We start from the raw sequence: 25835 nt of genomic DNA on the forward strand, positions 1-25835 counted from the left end.
ATCCTGCAGACTAGGTGGAAGTTTCAAGGTATCCTGCCTAGTCCATCAAACACTTATAAGTAAAAATTTTTTATAATGCATAATTTTGAAAGTTAACTAAATTTTTCTTAATAATATTTATTTTTGTTTTAAACTAACCACAGGCGCCCAAATTATTAGCCATTCAAAGTAAGTTCCGGTGCTTGTTAGTAGCCTCGGACTACCTGTGTGGGCTACCGTTTAGCGTACTCCATCTACAGCAAATATCCCATTTCATTTTCTGAGAGCGTATCGTTTGAAGATGTAAAAACTTTATCGTTAGAGAGAAGATATGGTTTTCTTTAAAATCTCAGTACTCTGAAGTCTTAGCGCCGCTGCTTTAAGCAATTGTTACACAAGTAATATACCAAGAATGGAAACTTGTACTTTTGGGGATTTTTGTTTAGTGCTTTGAAGCTTTAATATTGTATAAGGTTCTCTTCTTCAATCAATAATACATCGATATCTAGTTGGCAGAGAAGTTAAAGCAGCAGGAAGTGTGGGTAGCGTAGTATCTCTCGAACTGTTTCCAGTCATCGTGATCACGCGAAATCTCTGTCACTTCCCCCACCCGAAGTAGGGGTGAAGGCAGAAGGGTTTTTATCCACTTTCCTTTTTGCTTCACCACCCACCTGACGTGTCTTTAGCTGTTTATCCCCTGCCACCACTCCTCCATAGACCTTCGTAGACCTTCTTGGTTTTGCTTCACATACACACACACAGCTCCATTTCTTTCTATTTCCTTCAATTAATTTTCGGCAAACCTATTTTCCACTCTCTTATTCCAATGTACTCCCTAGAAACTCCTACCTGAGGTGACTCGTTCTTACCTACCTTGGGGTTTTTAGATTTGTTACTCATTTTTATTTCATCTAAAAGAAGAAGGGTTGTCGTTCATTACACGCGAAGCAAAGATTAAGACCATTGCAGAGAAAGAGGGTGTGGGAAAACCTAGGAAAACTGCATGCAAGAATGAAGGAATTGGGTTGCATTTTCCATTTTTTTTTGTTTTGTTTTTCGCTCTCTGTTTCCTTTCTCTTAATCTCCATTCTCTTCAATTTCCCAGACTTCATCTCTTCTTTTGTTTTTAATCTAGATTCTCGAAAGGATTCACGAATTACAATTATATACTTTTAGATAATACTAGTTTTTCACGTAAGAAATTTTTTTTTAAATTTCCGCTGGAAGTATATTTTTAAACAATATGATTAGCCGAGATGAAGTTTCAGTTTTTTCTTTGCACTCAATTTGGGTGCGCATTGCTCGATAATATCGTTGATTTTATTAGTATCCCTGATCGATTTTGTACATCAGAGGTCGTAGATTAATCCAGTTTGTTGTAGAGATTTCCACTCGCATTCAGTGACAGCAAAAGTAGTGCAAAAGTTATAAAATCAATACAAAAGCTTCATGTATTTTTTTTTTATTTTTCAAGTCATCTTTGGCGCCTTCAAGCAAAGTCAACACTGATTGTTACATGGAATCGATTAAATCGATTATTGAACCATTTCGCTATGTTCAGCTCATAAACACACCTATTTACGATAACTTGTCAAACAGGGGAGATCTCTGAATAGGAGACCACGTGTCTCCTCCGTCCATCAAGTATTTGGTCCCCCTCTACGAGTAACACTAATATAACCTCTCTGGGCTAAAAATATATCACCTTCTTTTCAGGACTTCGTAACATTACTTATTTACACACAAACGGACAACTTGTTTTCATCAAGAGGAAGTTTTTTTTTAATTTCTCTAAAACTGGTTTCCTAACTCATTTCGTAAATACTACACAGCTATAAATTTAACTGTACAACGTTTACGAATGACGACATTAAGCTGTGCCGTAGATGGTAAAGAATTTTTATACTGAAGGAACAAGTTATGGTCAGTCCGCCATACGTTTAAAGTTAAAAAAAAAAATGTTCTTTAGTAAAGCACTGTAAAAACAGACCAAATGTTTTTTTTAAAAATTTATTTATATAAATTTTGTATAAGGCTTTAAGTTTAAAAGCTACTAGCCATCGAGATGGATTACTGGGGAAGGGCAGCACGAATACTAAGACTTGGAAGAGTAAGAAAAGAAGAGATAAGAAAGAAAATGAACATTTCAAAAATAATGTGCTGCAGAAGATGGAGGAAAAGGAACTTAGATGGTATGGCCATATAAATAGAATAGAAGATGGAGGAATGGCTAAAGAAATCCTAGACAAGAAAGCTGAACAAAGATGAGGCAGATCCAAGGATAGATGGCGTCCGAGAAAGCCTCCACACGGTTACGAGAGAAGAGAATATCCAGGATAGATCTAGTTGAAAGCTGAGATTAAAAGAAATATTCGGTTGGAGGCAAAAAGCACAGTATTGAGGAACTCCTGGAGAAAAACAAAAATCCTAAAATTTCCCGGAGAGAGTAGAGTGGATTCCAGAATTAGAGGGTAAAGCCTTGAAAAAAAGAATGGAAGATATTTTGGTTTTGAAAGGTGTACCACATCGAAGGTCCTTTGCACCTGAACTATACCGGAGAATAGACACTTTACCATTTTACTTGATTTACTTTAACATCTAATCTTGTAAAGAACTCTAACCTATTGGTTGTCCTAACTCTTTCCTTTTAACCTAACTAATGTTGGGGTGGAATACTCGATATTCCTTGCACCCCATAAAGGTCTAACCTAAAGTCACCTATTTACATAAAATTTATATACACACTTATACACTCATCCTAATAAGTACATTCGTCCTAATAGATACGTTCATCCTAATAAATACATACATCCTAATAAATACATTCATCCTGATAAATATATACAGTCGAACCTCGCTTAACGAGCATAATTCGTTCCAGAACCTTACTCGTTACGCGAAATACTCGTTAAGCGAAACAATTTTTTCATATAAATTAAAATAAAAGGGGATAATTGCTAGATCAGCCACACTTACACCATTTTCTCGTTTCTCAATGATTTTACGTTTCAATTCTAACGTTATTTTAATTCTTTTCGAAGCCATTTTGTTAGAGGGATAACAAAATAAACACAATAATATTTAAACACAAATATCATTATATGGACTTCCCCTATACACCACTCATTCGGTGAAATTCGGTTTCGACTGTATCAATGCATTAGATACGTGGAGAATATGAAACGCATATGCGTAAACAGGAATGACTAATCGAAGAATGCGCAGTTTTCGATGAGTCAGCGAAAACTGCGCAGTCAGCGAAATGTCATTGGAAAACTATCGTTATGCGAAACATCGCTCGCTATAAGAATCAATTTGTTTTACTCGTTATGCGAATTACTCGTTAAGAGAGGTGCTCGTTATGCGAGGTTCCACTGTATACATTGTTATATTGAATTAAAAACCTTATTATCTTTAAGGAATTGCCGAGTGTTTTGTACGCTGTTTTCATTGTCGTTCAATACTTCTTCCAGTTGTGAGGGAATGTCAAACTTTTGCCCAAGCTCTGGAATATTTGGAACATTCAAATAGGATGTGGCGTACATTTGAAGGAACGTTACACCCAGAGCAAATACGAGGTGGTTCTTCACTTCTGAAGATGTGACCATGGGTTAATAACGTGTGACCAATCAACACGGCGAGTGTGTCGGACATGATGTTAATCACTCCATTGGTGTTGACTTTATATTTCTCAATTTGTTTGTTAGAGGAAATGATTTCCCAGTCTCTTATCTACTGGGACATAATCTTTGATCTAAGATAACTTTTTCGGTCTGAGGGCAGAATAGGAAGATAGAAGAATGGATGCAGAGAGTTCCTAGACTGGGAAGCTGAAGAAAGAAGAAGTTAGCGTCCGAGAAAGCGAACGAGAGAAGAGGATATCGCAAGACACACATTAGGATAGCGCACCAAGAAATTTAAAATCACGGCTAAAATTTTAATTTTCGATAGAAAACAAAAAAATCTGGTAACTGAAAGAGCTACTTAGCATTTGTGTCAACATCTGTGTGATTATTGGCGACAGAAGCGGTTTTTCTTTTTTCAGTGCTCGGTCGGCCTCCGGATAGTGTTCTCTCATTATAGACAACACTGTCGCATCACTGGACAGTGAGCTGTAAGAAGCTCCCCTAGGTAGAGAAAATCTTAAGGGTTAGCAGCTGGATCTGGGATCTCCGCGTGGTTTCCAATACGATAACCGCATAGCTAATTCCTTCCATTCAGAGTTATTTTTGATTTTATAAACAATTCCGAGGATATTTATTATTATATGTCTATCATTATTATATGAGATAATTTTCAGGAACAAATTGTATTAAAGAGTATTTCGGAAAAATGTGGTTAGGCCTTGTTGCCAGCAAGTATAGTGTAAGACGGAAACATATGTTAAGTCGAAATTTCTACACCAAACTCATTAATCTACCTCTGATAATGGATGAAAATCCGAAACAGGTCAGGGGTTACAATAAACTTTTCATGTTTCGGCAGGATAAAATCAAAAAGTTATCTAGGAAAAGCGCAATAAAAAAAAAAAGTTCCTATTTGATGGAGATAAGATTGATTTTCCCTTGATAGCAAGCCAAAACCCAGTGCGTAGAAAATTAAATATGTGTCCAGTAAAATTGAATATTAGAAGGAGATTTTTTTCTATTAACGCAGGAGCAAATCATGTGAGTGTGAAAATAGTTTTATTTTTTAAGAAAATATCAAGTTTATACCAAAATATCCAAGAGATTTTGATCCTGAGTAATGAAACTGATCAGATTGTGTAAATGTTGGGGAAGGTGGAAATGGAATTTTCTATATTTGGAAATCTATTAGTAGGTAGGTCACGGTCGCAGTATGGATTGTACGGGTCAGTTAGGTGGGTTAGCTACATTTCCATTGGATTTTCCTTTTAATTTTCACCAATTTGTTATTTATTTTCCAAAAAATTTCAATAATAATTGAAAGAACGCACCAGCCCAATCTTTTAAAATAAACGCTTTCCCAAGTCACGGCAATTTTTTAAAGTAATGTTTGAGTTTATTGTAAAAATTAAACGAATTTTATTCCAACTTAGTGCGCTTAGTACTTATTTAATAAAGCACCACTTTTATTTTGAATCTTTTTTTCATAAGAAAAGTATTTTAGGTCGTACTGAGAGCACAGACTTAGTTTAAATCATAAATCTCATTGCTTGAAGTAGCGCTCCAAGTAGAGAACAGTGTAACTAGTAACATTCAGATATATTATTTTTCTTAATTTATTTTTATTTTTTTTAAATCATTTATTTAGTTACAATCAACGCATTTTGCGTTATAAGCAACAAGGGTAACAATTAGCAACATTCACACATATCAGAGTGGAGCAGTTACCCAGAGCGGTAACACTCCAATAACATTCTACATTCTACTGACTCTCTACATCAGAGAGGAGATCGCGAGGCCACTGTCTTTTTAAGACTGTCCTAGAAGTGTTGTCTGGAAATGTTCTGGAAGGCAGATGTTGTACAAGTGGATTGAAAGTTCAAGTAATTGAAATTTAAATTTAAAAGCAATTCAACAAATACATCCTTAATTGTAAAAATAATTTTAATAAATATCTAGCCCAGGGGTCCCCAAACTTTTTACCCAGGGGGGCCAGTTCACTGTCCCTCAGACCGTTGGAGGGCCGGACTATAAAAAAAAAAAAAACTATTTTAAAGTAAAACAAAACGGGAACAAATAGAATATTTCAAATAAAGAACAAGTAAATTTAAATCACCAAACTGCCCAATATTTCTGTGGGAATTATGGACCTGTTTTTGGCTAATGAGATGGTCCAATGTCCGGTTTAGTTATAGTGTTTTGTCTTTCTTCCTACTTCTGGCTGTTATTTTACACTTGATTTCGGAGCCGATAACGCGTGCATCCCGCGTCATCGGAAGTAGTACTGTACATGAGCGACACAGCGCTTTGCGGCACCGCCACACAATATAGTGCTCCTCTCATTGACCACTAATGAAAGAGATGCCCCTTCCGGAAGTGCGGCGGGGGCCGGATAAATGTCCTCAGGGAGCCGCATGTGGCCCGCGGGCCGTAGTTTGGGAACCCTTGCATTCACTCAACTTGTGAAGCATATAATGTGCCTTTAAAGGTGCCTCCACAGATACAGAGAGCAGTTGATAACCTCCTGGCTAACCTGGCTTGCGAGTCTGAGGAGGCACCTTTCAAGACACAGTTCATGCTGCAAAAACTGCAAAAGTGCATTATTTGATAAATTAAGGAATAAATTTGATCCTTTACATGAAAGATATTGATCTCTCAAATATGTGGCAGGAGGTTTCCAATTTTTTTGGTAATTAAACGCAACTCTCCCAAAATTACCAAATAATTATTAAACCTTCTTGTTTGTAACAGATGTAAAATTAATTTTTAGCCATTTTGTGTTTGCTTGAGAACATCTAAAGCTCTTAACATTTGATTTTTCTTAGAAAAATCATTCGGAAAACGACTTATTTCCTGATATTAAGAAAAATACTAGTTTTACTGCCTTGGCAATATTTTCAGTAGAAAGGGGATGAAGAAATACATAAAAATGACCTATCGCCTGCTCTTCTTTCTCTTTGATAACAAGTTAAAAAATTGAAATATGATTAATAAATACCAGATTTTGAAATGGCCTAGCACCTTTAATTTTGAAGATATCGAATTGCGGTTTCCGGTTTCTTTCATTACTTTTTATATTCTTTAAAACTGTTATATGAAAATGGGGGTCAACTGCGAACCCTCACTTTTGGTCGCGCGTCAGCCGCGTACGCGATCAGGAATCTAAAATCAAGTCACATATTCTGAAACTAGAGGTGACGGGCAACAAATATTTCCTCTACCATTTCTCGTTCAGAACAACCGTTTAAGCATGAAATACATTTGAGCCGTCTTAAAATGAACACCCTGTATAATAAAAGGTACACATCACATATTTTTCGAATTATTTATTTTTATAGTTAAGTTACGTGTAATAAGTTTTGTCGTATATATATATATTTGTGCGGAACGTTAATGTGATGTTTGCAAAGTTTAGAAATGGAACTCCCATAGACTGGAGAACAGACAGACAGACCGACCGATCGTCCAGTGCCCTGGAATTGCGTGTTTTGACAGACAGACAGACAGACAGACGGCGGTATCGTGTTCACACACACACTCTTTTCCTATAACAACGAAAAGTTCCCACCAGGTATCCCTTCCACTTTATAACTTACCTTCTTTACAATCATTATCGCATTTAAAAACTTTTAACTTATGTACTCGTAATACTTTTACTTGCTCCCTTACAGCTTGGGTAAGGAGAATAATGTAAAAATTAAATATAAGTTGTAAATGTACATTTTTTTAGACGTTTTAAATCACCATATCAAGTTAAGATGAAATTCGTAGAAACCGTTTTCGAAAACAAAAAAAAAAGATCTTAAAATAAATCTTTTCATAAAAAATGGGGCACTTCCGTTAAGTCTAATTTAGTCGCACTAAACAGGAAAGACAGTAAAAAAAGCTTAAACACCTTTTAAAGGGAAACCTATAAAAAAAAAACCTCATCCTCTTAATTGAAATTTCTTCAAAATGTTTCCAACCATAAGTTATAGATCTACATATTTACAACTTAGAATACACCAAGTCGTAAAAAAAAATAAATCCTAGCAGCCATTTTGTTTTGGATAAAATCTCAAAAATACAAAAAAATTAAAGATTTATTTTTGTAAAGGGGTATTTCCGGCTGACCCTATCTTGGCCCCCAAAAAAAAACCATTTAAGGCGAAATATCAAATTTGTACTTCCGGCGAGTTTTTGTTTTTTGAGCTACTGGGGATACGACAGACAGACACATACGAGGGTCGTTTGAAAAGTCCGTGCAAAGTCAGAGAGATAGCACTACTGGCGCGTATCGAGGTTATGTTTAGTTAGTAGCATCTCTTGGAAGAACACACACCAAGTTTCAGCCAGATCGGTCTATTTCTTTGTGTTTGGCATTCGTTTGAATCGAGGAAGTCGAGTGATTTTCAAAAAAATGGACGAAAAAGAATTTCGTGTGTTGATTAAACACTACTTTATGGAAGGCAAAACGCCTCAGGAGACTAAAGAGAAGCTTGATAAACATTATGGTGAGTCTGCACCTTCGATTAGAACAGTTTATAAGTGGTTTCAAAATTTTCTGGAGTGGCCATATGGGCACAAGTGACGCTGAACGTTCTGGACGCCCTGTTGAGGTTACTACTCCAGAAATCATTGATAAAATCCATGATATGGTGACGGATGACATAGTGAAGGTGCGTGAGATTGCTAGTGCTGTGGGCATCTCGAATTAACGGGTACATAATATTTTGCATCAACATTTGGACATGACAAAGCTATCCGCAAGATGGGTGCCGCGATTGCTTACGCTTGACCAAAAACGAAATCGTGTGAAGTATTGCAAGGACGGTTTGCAGCTGTTCCAGAAGAATCCGCAGGACTTTAAGCGTCGTTTCGTCACTGTGGATGAAACATGGATACATCACTACACTCCTGAGACCAAAGAACAATCTAAACAATGGGTTACCAAGGGGGAATCTGCGCCAAAAAAGGCGAAGACCGTTCCTTCGGCTGGAAAGATTATGGCGACTGTCTTTTGGGATTCGCAAGGAATAATCCTCATGGACTATCTGGAAAAGGGTAAAACTATTACAGGTGCATATTATTCATCGTTATTGGACCGTTTGAAAACCGAGCTGCAAGAAAAACGCCCACGATTGGCCCACAAAAAAGTCCTTTTCCATCACGACAACGCACCAGCTCACACCTCAGCAGTTGTGGTCGCAAAATTAATGGAAATAGGGTTCCATCTCGTTTCACATCCCCCCTATTCTCCAGACTTGGCTCCCTCGGACTACTATTTGTTCCCCAATATGAAGAAATGGCTGGCGGGAAAAAGATCTTATTCAAACGAGGAGGTGATTGCAGAAACGAATGGCTATTTTTCAGACTTGGACAAATCCTATTATTCGGAAGGGATTAACAAACTAGAGCAGCGTTGGACGAAGTGTATAAGCCTAAAAGGAGACTATGTTCAAAAATAAAAAAGGTTTACCCCAAAAAATTAAGTAGTTTTTATTTTTGCACGGACTTTTTAAACGACCCTCGTACATTTCCGATTATGCAGATATTTACAAACTCGAAAACCTATCATTATGATTACATTACCTAAAATAAATACGACAGAAACAAACACAAAAGTAAGTAGCCTCTTAGAAGAATGCTCTAAAAAGAAACGAGTATTAAACATCAATAAAATAAAAAAAGAAATAAGAAAAGTAGAACTGGACCAGACTACGATTTACGATTGTTGATTGGATCTTGTTACCACACTAAGAGCAATGTATGTTAGCTTGGTGATGAGGGTCGATATTTAAATATAAAATTGGCAACACTTAGTAGCAAGCTTGGGAGTTTATTTATAATTATTATATAACCAGGGTTTATATCATCTTTGTTTATATTTTGCCATATCTACTTACTACTAACCACAGTGTATTCCGCAACTATTTACTAGCACACTCTGTTGGCATTATTAAGAGTTAACTACTTCGCTCAGTGAAGTATGCAAAGTAGAAATCAATGTAGGTTACAAATTAATGCCTGGCGCTGATTAGAAACATTCAGTTATTAAACCATCTATTGTTTGGTTGCAAGTAACAGGGAAATTTCAAGAGCTTTTCCCCGTGGAAAAATACTGAACCTTTTACTCGGACAATCTCTTGCAACGATATTTTGGAAACCCCTTAAAAATAAGTAGAGGGCAGACTTAAGTCTTAAGAGTGGTAAAAGAAAAGAAGTTGCAATCGAACTGAATCGATAAATTGTTTCGATTTTTTTTTTTTACAAGAGAGAAAGAGGATTCACACCATACCATCCATTCACGTTTCTCTAAAGAGTCGTCAGTTATTGATTGTCCACCGACGAGTTAATCGGGTTGGAAAGTAAAAGGAGAAAAGAGCTAATCAATGAGAGAGAGTTTAAGATGATGTACAGAGAGATTCGAATATGAAACTTCTTGTTTGGTGATTACAGCTTGATGGTAATATTAGATCAATAGAGGATAGAAATATTCTCCTACAAAACGCAATCACTGAGATAGAAAAAATGAAAAATAACAACTACAAGAAGACTTCACAAGAGCACTTTCTCGGGAGCCACTACTTTCTAGGACGGGTGGGTCTGTGTCGGGATTGGCACCCTGGCACGCGTATGAATGGGTTGCGTGAATGTAAATAGGTTTAGGATTGTAAATGAGTCACAGGAATATAGAGTACTCCACTCAATGTATATACAGGATTATATCTATTAGGAAGTATGTATTTATTAGGATGATTGTATTTATTAGGACGAATGTACTTATTAGGATGATTGTATATATAAATTTTGTGTAAATAGGTTTTTTAAAATTTAGGTTAGATCTCTATGAGTTGCGAGGAATATCGAGTACTCCACCCCAACATTAGTTAGGTAGGTTAGAAGGAAATACGAGTTAGGCCAACCGCTGGGTTAGTTTCGATTAGATTGACTAGGTGTAGATTAGGCTGTGTAGTAAAGTGTCTATTCTACAGTATAGTTTAGGTGCAAAGGACCCTTGTTGTTGCGCACCTTACAAAACAAAAAAAAAAAAAAAAAAAAAAAAAAATTTTCAAAGAACTTCAAGACGGACTGCACTGTTCTTTTTTAGGTAAAAGGGAAGAATTTAAATTTTCCAGAAGCAAAATTTTGAAGCTAAAAAAATTAACATTAGAAGAATAAAAATTAAGGCCGAAAACAGATGTCCGGAGGCGCCAAGAGCGATGCTTCAATACAATTAGTTTAATAAGGATATATTTCTCCAGGCGGGGGCCAAAGAGACTATATTTACATATATACACAAGACTTATCCTCAGTAACACATCGATACATATAGTTCTAAGACTTGGACATTGACAACTTAAAGTAAGCTGTAGGGATAGAAAAGTTTTAAGATCCAATAGCATCCGTTTACTGAGTAGGCGAACATGTGTGTTGTGCATAACGAAGTACGATACGCAGTAGCAGTGCAAGGAAGTGCAATCTGATGCATCAATAAAACTATAGGTTACGTTCTGAACACTTAGGAACATATGAAACTACTCTTCCACAGAATTGCTGTGGTTTAAGATGCGACTGGACCAAGTCTGAATGAAGAAAAAAGATGGACTTGCCATCTGAATGTATTAGGATGAAGCAGGAAGATCTGAAGTTTATAGAATGAACATCTTTTAGCAATACTTTGCTTTGCAGAGTAAACAGAAGAGTTTAACAGCTCCATATATTACGTTGTAGTAACGATTAAAAAGAATTGACTAAAGAATATAAATTATTGCTTCATTTATTGCTTAGAAGTACATTAAGTCTTTATAAGCAAAGAGTTAGTTGTGTTTTAAAGAAAATTAAAAATAAAGACAATATTCAAATTATCTAATAAAATGAAAAACTAAAGAAATATTAACTTCTAATTAAATAAACTGTAAAAAGAAAAGAAGACACAAACAAAGAATTGGAAGAACACCTTGTTGAGATAACAACATCTCGGAAGATGAACCATATAGGAGCTTCCTTGCAGTAATGATACATTAACTTAAACATGATTTTCTTTTATTTAAACAGTTGATGGTAAATAGGAATATATTGTTCAGTTGAGATTCAGTTTCAATAGTTAATAAGTTAACTAAATTGTCACTATTGGCATTGTAATTTAAGTTTTACTGAATTAAATATTTAAGTACAATGAAAATTTTGAAAACATTGGAAAATAAAATGGCAGAGATGGTTATTTAAATTTAGAGAGCACAATGAACAAAAATGATCCGGATTAAATTGATGTTTCCCATTTTTAAATAATAATTCTACAAAATTTTCGACCCATTAAACGTATTTGAGCTACCAGCCTAATTCTTTTCAACATTGCAGTTAAATAAAAGATAATTTTCTATAGAACTGAAAGAACAAATACTTCTATACTATAGACTAAAAGAAGAATTGACCCGGTGAGAATGAAAGTGGCGTAAGTCCATTTTGAGCAGTTTTGAGATAAAAACGAGTTTTGTGTTTTGCTCTGTAAAAAAATGCAGATAATAAAAATAGCTTTATTGTTTTTGTTTTTATTATTATTACATAGAATCAAATTTTTTGGTGCATATTTGAATGTAATGGGATTTTAAGTGATTTTAGAAAATACATTGTCATTCTCAACATATCTGGCGCAAGGTGTTAAACAAAGCGGCATTTAAAACCAAATTTAAGGGTTTTATTCCATAAACTAATGCTTCAAAATGCAGAAGACTCATCACAGAGACTCATTTTACTAGCAGATCTTATTTCAACATAACCGACTACACTATCCACAGAACTGATCACCCTGATGACACTGCCCACAGGGGGGGCCCTGCAATTCTAATAAAAAACTGTCTTCAACACAATCTGATCCCAACTAATCCTACCAATTCTCATCAATCAAGAGTCATCTCTCTCCCAATAAACTGAACAGACGATTCAAACTTCTCTCTAGACTTTTCGACAAGCGATGTAAACTCTTACTACAGAATAAACGACTTATCTACACCTGTTACTGAAACCTGACTGGACTTACGGGAATGGAACTTTGGGGCTCAGCTAAAGCTTCCAATATCTACAGAATCCAATCCTCCCAGTCAAAAACACTCCGTCGAATTGCAAATGCTCCTTACTATGTCCCTAACTCTACCTTGCACCGAGATTTCCTTGTTTCAAAAGCTGTAAGATCTCGTTATATTAAATTCTACACATCAATCCCCTCACATCCTAATCCACTAGTATGCCCAACTTACTGCATTGCCTGAATATTCTCCAAGACGGCTGAAGCGCAGGTGGCCACTTGATCTTCTAAATGAAGTAAGTGCTAGTGCACAATAGTGAACTCCTCTTTGGGAATGAGTGAATTCTCCCCTCATGCTATTCATGTACTTATCTATTATCATGTTGTATGTATCAGCTTCACTTATTGCAGAAATATATTGTGCAGTTGTGAAAGTAAAAAAAATCGAAATTATAATTTAACTAATAACACCAACACTAAGGCTTATTTTTAATTTTTAGTTAACTACGTACGTAAAACCACGTAACAATTCACAAATTAACACCACACGACAATAAACTTCACCAAGAAAACAGTCATAAAGAAACAATCAATCTGGTGGACTTACGCCACTGTCATTCTAAACAGTATGAGCTTTTGAGTAAGTACTAAAACTTTGTGCTTCTCCTGATGGCCAATAAGTGCACTAAGAACTTACTGCATTGTCACTCTAAACAAAACAGTTGTTGTAGAATACAAAGCCTTGTCGATACCTTGATTTCAATAAAAAAAATGCACTTACGTCACTTTCATTCTCACCGGGACATTTAAGAAATCAATAAACTGAAGAATATAAATAATAATTAAACTTAGGATTGGTCATAATAATCCCGGATGTCAAACTCGAAAGAATTGTTCCCAAAATGTTGAGGAAGAAAGCAGAAAAATAATTTTCCTGGAAATTTATTTCGTAGATTTTACGAGATAAGGAATTCCCCTTAGCTTACACCTAAATAGCTAAACACCCATTCTTTAACTGGAACATTAAATTTTCTATAGGTGCACCCCCATAGAGCTTCTTTTTTGCTCTGAAAAATAATAAAAATATCCTTGAAGAAGGCTGAAGGCAGCAGCAGCACCTGCTCAAATATTACGTAGAAGGAAAAAAAAATTTCCCCCCTCTCCCATAAAATTTATTTTCCACGAACTTGAAGAGTTTCCCTCCCTCCGAAGAAAAGTTTATTGGCAAGAATAAAAATGGCCATAACAAGCAAGCAGTAAGGCAAGCCAGCGATACGCCAGAGAGAAGACCATGTTTTATGCACTAGTAAAAACTATTGTTATAAAAATTTAAACATAATGAATAGAGACAATAAAAAGTTTTCCCTATTATAAACATTTTGTTTTTTCAAGTTTTCTACTTTTCTTCTTTTAAATATATATATTTTTTTGTTTTGCACCATTTTTAGCAGAAAATTCATCACTGAACTGTGTAAAATCTATTTGTATCTTAGAAAAATATGACTTGCAGAAGAGCTGGTCTATCAGGCAAGCATTTTCTATCATTCAGCTTACAGTTGATTAGCTAATAAAAATGTAAAGAATGGGACCTTAACGCTTATCTAAAGTTTTGTTTAGAAAAAGGGTCTAAAATTAGGTAAAACAGTCCAATTTTGCGACTATTCTAGCTTAGATAAAGGCTTTTATTATAATTGCGAACAATTTTTTTTAGCTTTTAAAGGATCCCCTCAGGTGAATTTCTTATTACAGAGCAGTAAGATGCTTTAAGGAAAAGAAAATCAAGAGCATTTTACTAAAATTAAATTAGAAGGCGTCCGTCTATACAGCGGAGCTAATCTCTATTTTAAAACGGCTTTAAAATATATTTATTCATTGTCGGAGAAAAAAAAATATATCATTATTAGTGTCAGCCAGAGTGCGTTGTGTAAATTATCACATATACACAACCAGTCTGCAGGAATGAATCATATTATCGCAGAGATTGGTAGAAATTATGGGCCATTTTTAAAGAAAAGGGGGGGGGTCTGCATTAATTTTTTTTTTTGTGGGTAAGGGGTGTTCATTGTGTGGTATAAAAGAAAATGAAATTGTTGATACACTTGCAAAGGAAGCCACCAATAGTGGGGCGGCAATAGCTAATTATAAATTACCATACACACCGATATCAAGTGTTCAATTGCAAAAAAAAAACAGCATTACAAAAAAATTGGTAGACAGATTATAGTAATCGTAATAAAGGGAGGATTCTATAAAACTATGGCAGATCAGTTACCTAGACAACCATGGTTTAAGGGAACTGTCAGTAATAAATGACTTGTTACGACAATAAGCAGGCTGAGAGCAAACCACGCGGTGTGTGGATCGTATCTTCACAGGATCAACAAAAAGGCCCTCTCTCCTCTTTGCGTAGATTGCAATGAGGAGGAGGATTTCAAACATATAATAGTGATATGTCCACGTTATGTAGTGTAGGAAGGCAACAAATATTTGACCACTTATACAGGTATTTAGATGCACTATTTTGCTACGAAGATATAATATTCTCCACCAACATCTATGTGCTTAAATCTATAGCAGAGCTAGCAATGAAATATGAATGTATTTAAAAGTTATAGCCGATTAGAATGAATGCAAGAAAATGATTGGAGAAGGATTACGGTGATTCAGGTTGAACTATAAGGATGGCAGGAATATAGAGTACTGATCCATCCATTAGTTGTATGAAAATAGTTGCATATAGTAGAGGGATGAATGTGTGAAGCGAATGTATTTATAAGTAAGAATGGAGAGTGAGTGATATTCTAGTGATAAGCACCTAGACGATGCTGGCTGTATGGCGAAAGCCAATGCCACAAAAAAAGGCAAAAGAAAAAAAATCAAGAGCAAGCAGTTGGTTTTGAACCTGGGATCTCTTAGTAAGAGTCCAATACATTAACAACTAACTCTCGTTTCTTATTATAATAAAAATAACTCTCTACTATTGTTTGTCATAATGCAGAAATAAATAGACAGCAAAATAATTAGGCAATAAAATAGAACAGTTTAGAAATAATAAATAATCTGATTAAAAAAAATAAGTTACAGTTCACTTACCACACCAAATAATGTGTTATTCCTATTTACTCCGTTGGAGAATAGCCTGGAGTATTTTTGCAGCTGAGTTACTTGCTGGAAATAGTTGCCCCCAAAGTAGGGGGTGGTGAAGAGGAGCAGTGGTTCACCACAAACGTTACTGAATTTAGACACCATATGCAGCATTTCATACTCTCTCACATATGTGGTGCCTATTGTGTGTAGTGTATGGTACAAACTCCGCACAAAAAGCAATATGCTTTGCAACCTACAAAAACACATACAACAATCTAAAGTAAACTATATATTCCATATATAAACAGTCAAGTTGTTTCTAGTATTTAGTTTTGCACAAAATTCAACAAAATGTTTATTATAACAACTTAAAATTCATTACAGCTGATTAAAAATAATTTTATTTGGTTTTCAAAAAAGAACAGATGTTCTTTAAAAATACTTTTTATAAAACAGCTGATATATCTAACATTTTATTAAAGAAATAAAAGTGAACTTAAGGAGGAATTTCATGGATATCCCATTAAAGAATTATTGCTCATGATTCATCCAATCATGAGAAGCAATGAGTAAATCATTAATTTCAAATATTTCTTAAAATCTATTATCTCTCTAAAAGTTCTAATCTCGTACAGTTTCTTTTATCTCTGAAAACTTTTCTGTAGCTCGCATTACATAAAAATGATTTCTTACAGGGAAATCTACTTCAACAAACCACCCTGGAAACTATCAAAAAAATCAAAGAATTTTTGGATTAAAAGTTTTAGATCTACTGGTATATTCTAGAAACATTCTACTTAAGAAAAATCTTAAAAATCCATTCACTATAATGGTTTATATGCTTTATATAAATTTATCCTGCTTTACAGAACATAAAATTTCATAGAAATAGCCCTTTAGGGTTGAAGCCCATTTTCATAACAAGATGTTCAATAAAAGAGTTTTACCTACATACATTCCATACACTGGTCATTTCAGAAACACTTGAATCAAATGATGAGATAACTTAATAAGTAATAGACAACCTGATGAACAAATCTGCGAACAGTCAGCTCGATGATTGGGAATCTAAAAAGATGCCAAATAGAAACAGAAAGAGGGAGAAAAAAAAGGATGCTGGACAGCAGGATAACGAATTTATCAAAGTGCAATAAAGAAAGGTGTGGACTAAAAGAAACAGAAAAATAAAGAAGATTCGAAGAAAAGAGAATAAAATTTGTATGGAAGTGTACACGATTAGCAGAGATCATGCAGCAAGTTTCTAAAAGCATCAGATGAGCTTATTAACATAAGAGTTTGGAATTAGATATTCTTACTTTTCAGTAGGCCATTAGTAAACGGCCAACACGACTTAACACATAAAAAGATTCTCAATAAGCTTGAAAAAAGCTACGAATAATTCATCCTTTTCATTATTTTCTACATTCATTCTATCCTAGAAGACCTTGAATGTGCCAAGCTATTTCTAATAATATCTAGTCTCAAAAAATGGTAGGCAACACTATCATTTTTAAAGTGCAAGTTTCTGTCCAATAGAATAGGTTCGACCAAATATAGCAGGTTAACAAAAATTATAAATAATTTTCTCATTACTAAAATATGGCAAAATTAGTAATAAACCAAACCGAATTCTGGCCTCAGAATTACAGGAAATTATTCCTTATAATGGTCTAAGGAAACTGAAAGATAAGAGAGAGTAAGTTGGTAAAGATTCTAAAGTGAAAAGACTAAGTGAGTGGCCAATACAGAAAAAAAAGGAGACAAATTCAGGTACCTAGTCTAAAAATATAAGACTAAGTTGTTTCACTATTAATATTGGATTTAATTAAAATATGTGCAACATTAATTAGTCTAAAGTATCTCAATCAGAAACTTGGTTAAACCTTAGATAATGATTCATTAAACTGTTCCACCTTGATATGATATTAGCTCTAATTCACTTAACTGTGCACATTTTAATTTTAAAGAAGTATTTATTTACTAAAAGCCTAAAGCAAGGAAACTAAGAACTAAAATCGTTCCGGAGGCAATTTTTGCTAATCATTAAACAAAATTGTAAGCATTAGAACAACTGAACTCACAATATCATAAGTTTTAGTGACTGCTTCATATCAAAAAAGTAAAATACCAGTCCCGAAGAGTTTATAAGCAAGTTTACAGATGCTAGCCTCAATTAAAGATGGAAATACAGTAAAATGGTCACTCTATAAAGGATCAATTCTTCCAATCTAAAAGATCAAACCAATTGCATGATTCAGAAATGAAAATTAAGAAACTAAAGTAAAATATATTTTGCAAGAATCAAAAACTATAGATTAACTAATCACTTTTCAACAATATAACAATAACCTTGAGACATAACTTATTTTAAAAAATCTTACTCTTGAAAAAGTTAAGATATTTATCACTAATAATGGAAAGAAAAATCAATTCATATGAAATCGTTATATTGGTGACTCCAAACGGTTATAATTTTTGACTTTGTTTTATTCTTCTTTTACCACAAATCTTTTCTTAATAATAATCTAAAGCTTAAAATTCTTCTTTAATACTTTAAGAAGATTAATATACTATGAGAAACAGTTTTATTGGTTAAAAGAACTCATGAATCTTAGTTCCCCTAGTTCTAACCTAAATGTGATAAGAGCAACTTGCAATTTAGAAAATGAATGTTTTTAAACCTTATAAGCTATCGAAGTAATAGTTTAATTAAGTATTGAAACACTTACTTCTTTTCCTCTTGTACTAAAAATCCTTTTCATGAACTCAAAGATCGCTAAATCACTTTAATACTCTGATCAGACTTGAACGTTAAAAGCGGTAATGGCCGCATCAATTTTTTTTTTTTAACTACCACAGCCAAAGCCCTAATGATCTACTAATCAGCTGATCAAGTAGGCAGTGGCAATTGCCCAGTTGCAAAGATCTCTCGGCTCGTCTTTTAAAATGGTTTCCATTTTTCATTTCTAATGTTAATCTAGTTAGATTTTTTTAATGAATTCGTATTTATTGTTCAATTTTAAGTGATTCTGTGAATAGTTTAAATTAAATCGGATTGGAATTGTTCGTGAATAATTACGGTTAGTGTTTGTGCTTCAAAAAGTGGACTTACTAACAATTGGGTTGTGGAGAATTCCTTGATTAACAATTGCTGTAAGTAAACTTAAATTCACTTTAATCTATTTGTACTCGTATTTTGTGAAAAGAAAAAGATTGATTTTTGCTTTTTCTATTAATCATACATATAGATTTCGCAAGAACTGCAATAAATAGCACTTTTTAATTCAACAGTTATTGAGGGGCATCTTCTTCTCTTGTCAAATAAGATTTTTAGTTGTTCTTAAAAGAAATTCTTTGCTACGATACTCTTTTTATTAAGTAATGCCATTTTTTTTTTCGAAAAAGCGAAAAGAATTAAAGCACTATTTAACTGCAAAATTAGTAATAATTTCATGAAATAAAAGATGACTTTTTTTTTGTAAGTACGATTATGAAAATGGCCATAAGATGGCAGCGTAGTCCAGAATCTTTCTACAACCTTTAATGAAAATCAAAGCTTAATTTTTAATAATTTCTACTAAAATTTCAACTATTGAGTTGTTCTTTTTTAAATTTTATTAATCATAAATTAAAATTAATTTTATTCAAGTTATTCAATGAACTATTATTTTGCAATTTAACACCTCTGTAAATTGCAGAGATCTTATTTTTTTTTTTTAAGCAAATTTACCAATACCCATTTGCTTTATATTATTTAATATCAGACAATATTTCACTCCAGCTACCTGTTTACTACTATTTTATACAACCTTGGCATTTTTACTGTTTAATATTCAAAAAGATTATTCAACTTTTAGAAAGAATATTGAGCAAGTGATATTTTGATTTTGTCTGTGCTTTGTTTTGTGATTCTAACAAAATATATGGACAGAACTGGACAACTTTTTCTTTTTTCTAACCTTGGTAATGATTTAAAAAAAAACTGGAAAATCTACTACTGGAGAATATTATCACTGGTGTATTTATTTTAAAATGATTTATGTTTATAAATATAAAATGAAATCTGATAACATAAACCATTTTTATTTTTAAAAAAGTTGAATCTGATACAAGAAATTCTTTTTATTTGAGACAGTATATAATTTCAAAAGTTCATTGAAAGATATTTTTATAGTTAATAGTGTTTGTAGTTAATTTTAAACAAATTTTATAACTTATTTATAGTTTAAACAGTAAATATTTTGATTTTTTCTGTAAAATTTGTATTAATTTTTGTGCTAGATTAGCAATTTCAATTTTCTTCTTAACAAATTATTCAATAGGATGAAGAAATTAATGCAAGTTTCAATCATTACAAACTTTATTAAGCCGAGCTTTCGACCTAGAGCTAGGCATCTTCAGCCCTGTAGATGACCCTAGTCCCTTAGGTCGAAAGCTCGACTGAATAAAGTTTATAATGACTGAAACTGGCATTAATTCTTTTCATCCTATTGAAACTATGATTCAGTCACCAAAAATAATGAACAGTAATAACAAATTATTGTTTTTCTTCGTCTACGTTTTTTTGGCAGATCTTTTATTTCTAAAAGTGATTACTGTACGGATACATGATTCAGGTATTCTGCCTTTTAAATTCTACAAAACAAGTTGAATATTATTTTTCTTCTTATGGTAGTTACTGCCTTTTAGAATTAGGGATATTTGAAGTGTTTTCTGCGCATTTTCTGTGAAGAACGTTTTTATCTAAGCACTTTTTGCTAGTCCCATGTTGTTTTTGAGGTGGTATATTAGTAATACCTGATGAATAGTATCCCTGGATTGTCCAGATCTTATCCAGATAGTATAGGTTGATGAGAAATCCAATGATGTTTTTTTTCTGGATTATTCATTATATTCATGCTTTCTATCTTTTCATAAATTTGAAATAAGTGGTTATAGTTTTAAATTTTGCAATGTTAAGACACTTTGCGTTTAAGATTTGTTAAGCTTAGAGATATTTCGTACTAAGTCCAGCTTTTATGCTTAAAACGAATTTTCGCCTGTGAAGCTTTGTTTGTAAAGGGTCGAGGCGCACTATGTCCTATCTGTTGTAGTAAGTAGCTGCCAACAAAACATCTTAGCTTCAATTTTAGGAGTGTTCTCAGGGTACCTCTTCTCTTTTCTAAAACCCTTTCAAGACATAAGGCCCTTATCCTACACAGTGGTATTATCCAGCTTCATGTGAATTGTTGCTTGTATTCTTTGCAAGAGTATTTGGTCATCTCCTGTAACTTTCCAAGCTAACTGTCCGAGGCTTTTAAAGCTTTGAAAAAGAAAATATATACACCCTCTTTGAGATTGATCTTCTAAGCACATCTTTCAATGGTGTGAATTACCTGGCCCACCTGGAATTTGTTAGGAAAACTTGGGCCATTCCCTTATTACGTAGACCCCCCCCCAAAGACACGAGTTAATCCCTTGAGTGTTTTTCCCGACCTTAATGATTCTTTAATACGGTTCAGACCTGAATTCATTGCTCCACTCTCAGCTATTACTCAAGGCATCTGTGGATGAATTTTAGATATTTCTTAATCATTAAATCTTCCCTCCGTAGGGAGTTTCCTAAAAGAGGGGAGTCATCGGCAGATATATGTTTTCCACTCTTTGATGTTAGTGTTTTCACTTTCCTTGTTTTTTTTTTTTCATATATTAGAAGTTTTCTTTTGATTGGAATAAACGCTGAAGTATCAGATTTGAGAGTTTCAACTCTTTTCTTTTTAAACATTCAAAATAAATATTTTTAAGCACTTTTTCTTAATAGAATTTTCTTAAAAAGAATTTTCTTAATCTCTTCGTTTGCTTCGTTTTTTTATTTTATCTTTACGTTTTATAGATTTTTATCTGCTTGTAGACTCTAAAAATTACTGTTCAGAGGTTAAAATAGAAATCACAGGAATCAAATCCATTTCAGTTTTGAAATTTTACTGTTTCTTGTTGTGCTATTCTCTATTTTCATCTAATCACCATCTGGGTTATTAAATGTGGATCTGGAAGATTTTTTTTTTTTGGCATTGGTTTTCACCATACAGCCAGCATCGTCTAGGTGCTTATCACTAGAATATCACTCACTCTCCATTCTTACTTATAAATACATTCCCTACACACATTCATCCCTCTACTATATACAATTATTTGCATAAACTACAACTAATGGATGCAGCAGTACTATACATTCCTGCCATCCTTATAGCTTGAACTGAAATTAAAATCACCGTAATCCTTCTCTAATCATTTTCTTGCATTCATTCTAATCGGCTATAACTTTTAAATACATTCATATTTCATTGCTAGCTCTGCTACAGATTTAAGCACATAGACGTTGGTGGAGAATATAATGTCTTCGTAGCGAAATGCTGCATCTAAATACCTGTATATGTCGTCAAACATTCGGTTCCTTTCTACTATACATAACGTGGACATATCCATTATTGAAATCTTCCTCCTCATTGCAATCTACGCAAAGAGCAGAGGAGGACCTTTTTGTTGATCCTGTGAAGAACTGGAAGATTGTAGTTCTATTTTTCTAGTTTTCTGAATTTTCCGTAATGGCCAACAGAAAGTTTTTATTGTGTCTCAACACTGTAGACCCGCAGGAGTATACACTTTTAAATTACTGAGTTAAAGTAGTTGCTCTCCACTACATTTCCGAAGGTCCCTACTCTTGTCCTTTATCTATCAGTTTTTTGAAAAGAGATTCCTCTTCGTTGATTTCTTCCTCAGTTTACTGAACTCCCTGTCAGTTATTTGGTCACTGCTTGGTACTAAAGAAAAATAATACATTATGAATCGTCTCTCAATCTCCAATATTTATTTATTTAACCCTAAAACATCTTATTTAAATCCTGGCCCATATTTAGTTTCTTTTCTTTTCTATTGTAAAAAGATTAATTTTCTTTTATTTATTTATTATTTTTTTTGGCATCGGCTTCCGCCATACAGCCAGCATCGTTTAGGTGCTTATCACTAGAATATCACTCACTCTCCATTCTTAATTATAAATACATTCGCTTCACACATTCATCCCTCTACTATATACAACTATTTACATACAACTAATGGATGGATCAGTACTCTGTATTCCTGCCATCCTTATAGCTTAACCTAAATTAAAATCACGTAATCCTTCTCCAATCATTTTCTTGCATTCATTCTAATTCGGCTATAACTTTTAAATACATTCATATTTCATTGCTAGCTCTGCTATCGACTTAAGCACATAAATGTTGGTGGAGAATATAATGTCTTCGTAGCGAAATGGTGCATCTAAATACCTGTATATGTCGTCAAACATTCGTTACCTTTCCACCACATAACGTGCACATATCATTACTATATTGTCTTGAAATCTTCCTCCTCATTTTCTTTTATTGCCCTAAAACTTTATTATTTTTGTTGTTGCTCAAATGTTTTTGGTACCATTGTCACCCTAACATCAGAATCTGTTCACGATCGTTTTGGTTTGCATTTTAAAGTTTTAAGATTTAGAAATCAGTTTATTTGCTTTTAATTTTTCGATTTAAAGCTTGTCAGCATTTAAAAACCATAGGCGCTGTGAGTCTTTTCGGTGTAGTACTGCCTACTACCAGCCACCAGTCGTCTTTGCAGTCCATTACTGCTCATCACCGTGCAGAGATGTAGCATCAGTAATACGAGGTGTGTTCAAAAAGTAACGGGAATTTTCGTTTTTTGAAAAAAATATTTATTTATTCATCTACATTAATATTGTCGCCTTCAAAGTAGTCCCCTTTGCATACAATACACTTGTGCCAGCGCTTTTTCCAATCCTCGAAACACTTCTGAAACTCGATCTTTGTGATAGCTTTCAGCTCTTTCAGCGATTCGCTTTTAATGTCATCTATGCTTGTAAAACGACGGCCTTTTAATGTTCTCTTTATGTTTGGAAATAGAAAAAAGTCACATGGAGCCATGTCTGGCGAATATGGAGGCTGGGGCATCGTTAAAGTTTTGTTTTTGGCCAAAAATTTACGAACAAGCAATGAAGTGTGAGCAGGTGGATTATCGTGGTGCAAAATCCATGAATTGTTTTGCCACAAATCCGGGCGTTTTTTTCGGATTGCTTCACGCAAACGGCGTTGAACTTGTAGGTAGTACTCCTTATTGATTGTTTGACCTTGTGGCAAGAATTCATGATGCACTATGCCATTAAAATCGAAGAACACAGTGAGCATAACCTTCACATTCGACCGCACTTGTCGAGCCTTTTTCGGTCTTGGCGATCCAGAATGCCTCCACTGGGACGATTGAGCCTTAGTTTCGACATCATATCCGTAAACCCATGTTTCGTCACCTGTTATAACACGTTTCAGTAGATCCGCATCGTTGTCGACTTCATTGAGTGACTCTTGAGCAACTTCCATTCTCCGCTGTTTTTGTTCGAAATTCAACAATTTTGGAACAAATTTTGCTGCCACACGTTTCATACCCAAAACATCCGAAAAAATTTCATGGCATGAGCCAATTGATATGGCAACATCATCAGCGACTTCTCTGATTGTGATTCGGCGATCGTTCATAACCATTTCTTTCACTTTTTTCACGTTTTCATCGGTTGTTGATGTGCTTGGACGTCCAGGTCGTTCGTCATCTTCAACGTTTTCGCGGCCATCTTGGAACGCTTATACCACTCGTAAATCCTTGTTTTACTCATAGCAGACTCACCATATGCCTTTATTAACATTTCACACACTTTATTTCATTTTTTACGCAAAATTTAATATAAATTCTTTGATCCATTTTTTTTAACAAACAAAAATCGCCAAGCTCGAAAAACACGTCTAACCTTAACGGCTGCCACTTAAGAAGTAAACAATGAATATTACTGAAAATTTTATCGTACTTCAGGGGCATGTGTACCAACATAATAAAAACAAAAATTTTACAATCAGACTCTCCAAACCCGCGAAATTTAAAAATTCCCGTTACTTTTTGAACACACCTCGTAGGCTTATTAGAATGAGTAAATTTAGATTAAATTATACGATATACAGAGTCGATTTTCTGGGGAAAAAAAAGGTGGTAGAATTTAATGCAACGGAACGAACAATTGCATACATTACCATATCTACTAGAATGAAGTGAGATTCAGGGATAACGATTGTAGTTAGACTGGGTACATGGAACGTTATAGATCGTGTGAAAGAGCTTTTTATTGGTGCTCGTTTTGGATCAAAACTTGTTACTATATTGCATTCAGATTTAGAGAGGTAAAGTGCTTGTTTTTTTTGTTATTACAGTATGAGTTTGTGTGTAAGTTGGTTGGCTAATATACCATGGAAGCTCATTGCATGCGCCATTGCTTGTGCAGATCCAACCAATCCTGGCTAACGAAGCCGAACGTTGCAATGTCCAATAAAAATGTTCCCATGTTTTACCAATCAGATTAATAGAATATTTTGTTTTCATTTTTGCTTTTCTCTTTTTTCTCAATTTTTTTTTGTTTTGTTTTGTTTTTCTTTTTAAACATTTTATTTTCTCTTAACTTTAACTCTTTTTTTTTCCAGTTACGCATCAAGTTCAATTTTTATGTTATTCCATAAATCGTTTACCACACACACTGAGATTGGTTTTATTTTCATGGATTTGGTTTATTACTTTCTATTTTTCTTCTGAAGGCCCTTACTTCCTTCAGAACTACGTTTTCCCTGGTTTGGGAATGTAAAAAAAAAAGGCCCTGGAACAACTGGCCAGGCACAATAAGGTTCGACTGGAATGGGCGACCGGGGATTAAGGGAAACGGAGCTAATACTCCTTTTCATTGGCCTGGAACCAGTCCTGGGGATCACCAAGGGTGCAGTTCGTGTGGCTCTCACAGTTTGGATCTAGAGAGGTAGCATGAAAAGAACTGGGTGACACACTTCCTGCGATTAAAAACGGCAAGAGTATTATGCCCACCGCCATTCGCCTCCATTCACGATACCCGTCGGTTAGTTAGGCGACAAAAATACAAATAAAATAGAGCGCAAATGTTTATAATCTAAAATGTGAAAAAAAAGAAAGTTCGTAGGAGTCTTTCATTCTAGAAATCTAAATTTTTCATTTCCTTCAAAATGACACCAATCATTTCCTGGTTCTAAACATTT

At 34.2% G+C, this 25835-nt stretch overlaps 2 protein-coding genes across 7 annotated transcripts in view; one reads left to right on the plus strand and one right to left on the minus strand.

Moving 5' to 3' along the window:
• Window positions 1-18560, minus strand: part of LOC141450052 (uncharacterized) — a 134173-nt gene extending 115613 nt beyond the window's left edge. For 4 of the 5 annotated variants that reach the window (XM_074120076.1, XM_074120075.1, XM_074120074.1 and 1 more), the window contains exons 1-2: window positions 17778-17915; window positions 15703-15949 (exon numbers count right to left, since the gene is read on the minus strand). In XM_074120076.1, the coding sequence (XP_073976177.1) occupies window positions 15703-15949; window positions 17778-17806 (276 nt within the window). In that variant the 5' untranslated portion in view covers window positions 17807-17915. Of the gene's footprint in view, window positions 1-15702; window positions 15950-17777; window positions 17916-18425 lie in introns of those variants that run through there. The other variant, XR_012455912.1, reaches the window with a different exon arrangement.
• Window positions 1-25835, plus strand: part of LOC141450051 (Krueppel-like factor 7) — a 710120-nt gene that overhangs the window by 23382 nt on the left and 660903 nt on the right. Inside the window, exon 1 of one of the 2 annotated variants that reach the window (XM_074120069.1) lies at window positions 18613-18849. The exons of the other annotated variant lie outside the window; for it this stretch is intronic. The gene's annotated coding sequence lies outside the window, so the exon portion shown is untranslated. Of the gene's footprint in view, window positions 1-18612; window positions 18850-25835 lie in introns of those variants that run through there. 2 annotated transcript variants of the gene reach the window in all.

This window comes from Rhodnius prolixus, unplaced genomic scaffold, assembly GCF_049639745.1.
Source record: "Rhodnius prolixus isolate KJV_2025 unplaced genomic scaffold, Rpr scaffold_2, whole genome shotgun sequence".
NCBI lineage: Eukaryota > Metazoa > Arthropoda > Insecta > Hemiptera > Reduviidae > Rhodnius > Rhodnius prolixus.